This window comes from Aethalodelphis obliquidens, unplaced genomic scaffold (genome assembly GCF_003676395.1).
Source record: "Aethalodelphis obliquidens isolate GAN/ISIS:26980383/991018 unplaced genomic scaffold, ASM367639v1 scaffold10, whole genome shotgun sequence".
NCBI lineage: Eukaryota > Metazoa > Chordata > Mammalia > Artiodactyla > Delphinidae > Aethalodelphis > Aethalodelphis obliquidens.
In genome coordinates this window covers 42754524-42758355 of record NW_020837954.1, presented here as the reverse complement: position 1 = coordinate 42758355, position 3832 = coordinate 42754524, and the positions used below count along the sequence as shown (strand labels likewise).

Genomic DNA, 3832 nt, shown 5'->3' with positions numbered 1-3832 from the left:
GTGTGTGTGTGTGTGTGTGTGTGTGTGTGTGTGTGTGTGTGTGTGTGAAAGAGAGAGGAAAGGAGAGAGAGAGAGGAAATGCAAGCTGGGACACACAAGCCTATTTACAGTTCCTGTTTGTGTTCCACCATTTCTGTCAAATTAATGAACTAAAGAAGCTGGAGGGAAAACGAACCAATGTCTCCATTTTCCCCTGAAGTCCCTAGCTTTCCCCTAAGAGCTGCTTCCCCCAGATTCAGGAGGCAAGGAAGGAGAGCCATATGGCTTGAGACGCTAGACCCGCCCGGCAGCAAATGAGCCCCCCGCCATTTGTCTCCGGGCCTCTCATGTGGGCGGGCATCCAGATTTCAGTTGGGGTGCTCTGGTCTGCGTCTCTTGTCTTGACTGTTCCTAATTATTGAAGGGAACGCCGTGGATCTCCTGACCTCAGAGTTTAAGAGCTGTGAGTCCTAATATCAAACCAAGCAGCTTCATTTAAAAGGCATGCTCATCTGCATTCATAAAAGTCACTCCTGGAGCCCTGACTTGCCCCAGCTTCGGGAACGCCTGCTGTCGAGGATTTATGACACGCCCTGGATCTAATCGGCCGCACTTTAACTGCTGCTGTTGCACATCTGGTCATAAAAGCAAGGGCCGGCCCAACACGGGGACAAACACTTTTCTTTCCTAAGTGGCTGCAAATCTGATCTCACAGTGATAGCCGGGCTCGGATGTAATCAGCCAGCACCTGGGCGGTCATTACGGCTCATCAAGCTTTGCAAGGCTTTTCCCACACACACGACAGCTATAAAGATGACTCTCGTGGTAGCAAGAGCTATGAATAAAGAACCTGCAGTCAGAACAGGTGGCAACAGGCTAGGCCGAACAATACCCAGGAAAGCGTGAGTTGGTTCAGGAGCCCACCTGTTCACAAAGATCCCAGCTACTTCCTCATGGACTCTCCCACTGCCTGGCGGAGGCAAGCAGCTATCTCCATAGACAACTGCCCTGACATACGTTACTCCTCGGCCAGAGATTGTCTGGATAAATTTGATCAAATGAACACCTAAGTGGTTTAAGAGGACACTCTTCAAGCCAGTGGAATCCTTCATTAGACCGATTGGGCGCATGGGAGCAATAACCTAGCCCAGCAATGCACACAATGCTGTCGGTTCCGGGAGGTTTTAGAATGCCTTGAACAGCCTGTCCTGTGCACAGAATTGGCACGTTTCACATCGTTCAGGAACTCCAATCAGACCAAGGTTCAACAAGTAGTTCAACCTCCCGCGCCCGAACGCAGGGGAAGAGACCCTTGAACACTGCCAGCTCCTCTCCACCAGCTCTCCCCAGCCTCCACCTCTACCCCTCCTCCGCCGCTGTGCCTAGCGGGAGGGAGCATTAAAATTATCTGCTGCGGGTTTTACGAGCAGCGATCGCTTTTTAAAACAGCAACAACACAAGGTCCTTGTGTGGCTCTCGGGTAACCTAAAACCCTGGAGGCAGAGCTGCCCCCCACCGCCGCCTGCCAAGAGCACCAGCGCTCCGGGACCGCGAGCAGCATGAGGCACCTCGGAGGCGGAAGGCACCTCTAAGGGTCTTGGAGCAAAAGGCCCTGGGAGAAGAGACTGGGAGAGAGAACGCACCAGTGACAGCGGGGGAGGAGGGCAGGAGGGAGCGGGCAGAATCGGTGCTGCAAGAAAGAATGGGTGGGTGGGGGGCGGGGGGAACAATGGGAGAAATTTTTATTTCAGCAACTTCGCCGAGAAGCCCACGGGGGACTGGGTAGTAGGTGAGGAGGGGGACGAGGTCTGACGCCTCCCTCCCCCCTCTCCGCCACCTCCCCCCACCACACCACCAGGAGGAGGGTCAGCGACCTGGATCTCCTTCCGCAGGTGGGCGCGCGGCTGGGGGCTCACTTACCCTGGGGCCCGTGGTGCGGTGGCCGCGAGCCGGGGACAGCTGCACCAGCACGAGCAGCAAGTGGGGCGCGAGCAGGCGGGCGCAGCGCGCGGGCAGCATGGTGCCAGACGGGCCGGGCAGCCGGCTGCGGACAGGGGTGGCGGGCTCCACGGGGCGCACGGCCGCGCCGGCCTTCCTGCCTTCCTTCCCCCGGGGGGCCCTGGCGACGGCGGGCCGCGGCGGTGCGGCGCGGGCTCGCGGAGGCTGCGGTCGGAGCGCGCGCTCATGAACCGCCCCGGAGGGGAGCTGAGCGCGAGCGTGTGCTCTGCGTGTGGTGCTCTCCGCTCGGCCGGGCCGCGGCGGCAGCAGGTTGGACGCCAGAGCTGGGCCATGGGAATTCCCGTTATAAACCCCCGGGAGGGGTGGGGCGGAGCCCGACGGCCCTGACTGACGGGCAGAGAGGCCCGTGGCAGCCGCCCCTCTGGCAGGTGAAAGCCAATGGGAGAGAGGAAAGAGGGGCGGCTCGCGGTCGTCCCCACTGAGGAACGACTCTCGGTGGCTTGGCCGAAGTGGGCTCCAGGAGAGAGCGGGATAAAGAGGAACTTCCTCTTGGCCCTTGGGTCTGGTGAAGCCTCCGAGAGCTCCAGCCGCCTGAACCTACCAGAATGCCCGCACGGCTAATGATAACACCTTAAGCATGTACAGTTTTCTGCACGAGTACGTGACTCGTCAGCCGGATGAAATAGGCAGGGAAAACACTCCTCGCCTCGTTTTTTCAGATGAGGGTACTAGGGCGCAAAGGGGTTCAGAAATCTGCCTCCTGGCTGCATCAACACCAAGAACAACTGGGAAGTCGCCAGGTCATCTGCACAGAGCGCTGGCTGTGACCGGGGTTGGGCGTGGGGATTAGGCGCATTAGCTGCTTGCAAACAAGATTCCAGCGGGTGACACACTTAAGTCCTACAGCGGCTGCCCCGGGAGCAGAGTCGAGAAGAGAGAGAAAGCACGTGCTGGGCATCTCCTTGCTGGGGAGGGCCGCTGTGGGTATGGGATGATGCCGACCCGTGGCCCTGTGGTGGATCTGGGATTAGAACCCAAGCGTCCTGGCTCCCTGCCTGGAACTGGAGGGCCAACAGGCAGCCTCTCTGTGGCCTAGGAGCCCTGGGAGGAGAGGTTAGAGGGGAGCTGGTTTGCTGGTGGGGGGAGAGAGAGGAAAAAGCATTGGTAGGAGGGGTAGTCTGTGGGTGCAAAGACCCCAGAGATGGGTCAGAGGAGGGAGGGAGACCTCTCCTGAGTGCCCGTAGGATGTTGAAAGGCTCTGCCCAGGGCAGTCCCCAGGGGTTCATCTTGGGAATGGTCACAGACACATCACACCAGCTTCTCAACGGAACCAGGTGGTCCGCTGCATTCAACCCAAGAGAACCATGGTTTACCTTCTTATGTGGAATACAGCCCTTAGTGTTTATTTTCATTGCTATGGACCACTCACTTCAAGGGGAGGGATACTTTTCTCCAGCCAGCCTGGAAGCAGTGGCAGAATTTAACTCCTCTCCCCGTGGGCTTGAGAGGTCCAGACAAAGGTTAACTCCTTTCCCTTACTGCTGCTCTCCTGGATTGTATAAACAAGCTTCTCCCCCAACTCCTGCACTCACTTTTGCCCACTCCCCTTGTCTGCCATCCAGCCTCCACCAGGCAGCTAGCCATCCTTCTAAAAAGCAGACCTGAGTCACCACACTCTGCTTCAAAGGCTTCAACCTTCCCCAGCGCCCTCAGATCAGAAAGCCCTGACTGGATGCTGAAACAATAACAAAGTACTGGTTGTTCTCCAAACAAAAATGAAGAACTGCTCTAAGAGAATCGCCTGTCTTCCTCTGCTGGGAAATAGTGCAACAGTCTGACATGCTCTCTGGAGCCAGTCAGGATGGGTTCAAATCCTGGGTCTGCCACCTAGTGG

The 3832-nt window shown here is 57.6% G+C and overlaps 1 protein-coding gene across 4 annotated transcripts in view; it reads right to left on the bottom strand.

Annotated features, from left to right (window-relative positions):
• The window catches only part of SMOC1 (SPARC related modular calcium binding 1), a 156634-nt gene extending 154364 nt beyond the window's left edge, over positions 1-2270 (bottom strand). For 2 of the 4 annotated variants that reach the window (XM_027111631.1, XM_027111632.1), the window contains exon 1: positions 1900-2270. In XM_027111631.1, the coding sequence (XP_026967432.1) occupies positions 1900-1998 (99 nt within the window). In that variant the 5' untranslated portion in view covers positions 1999-2270. The remainder of the gene's footprint in view (positions 1-1899) is intronic. The other 2 variants (XM_027111629.1, XM_027111630.1) reach the window with 1 other exon arrangement.
• Positions 2271-3832: the final 1562 nt, after the last annotated feature.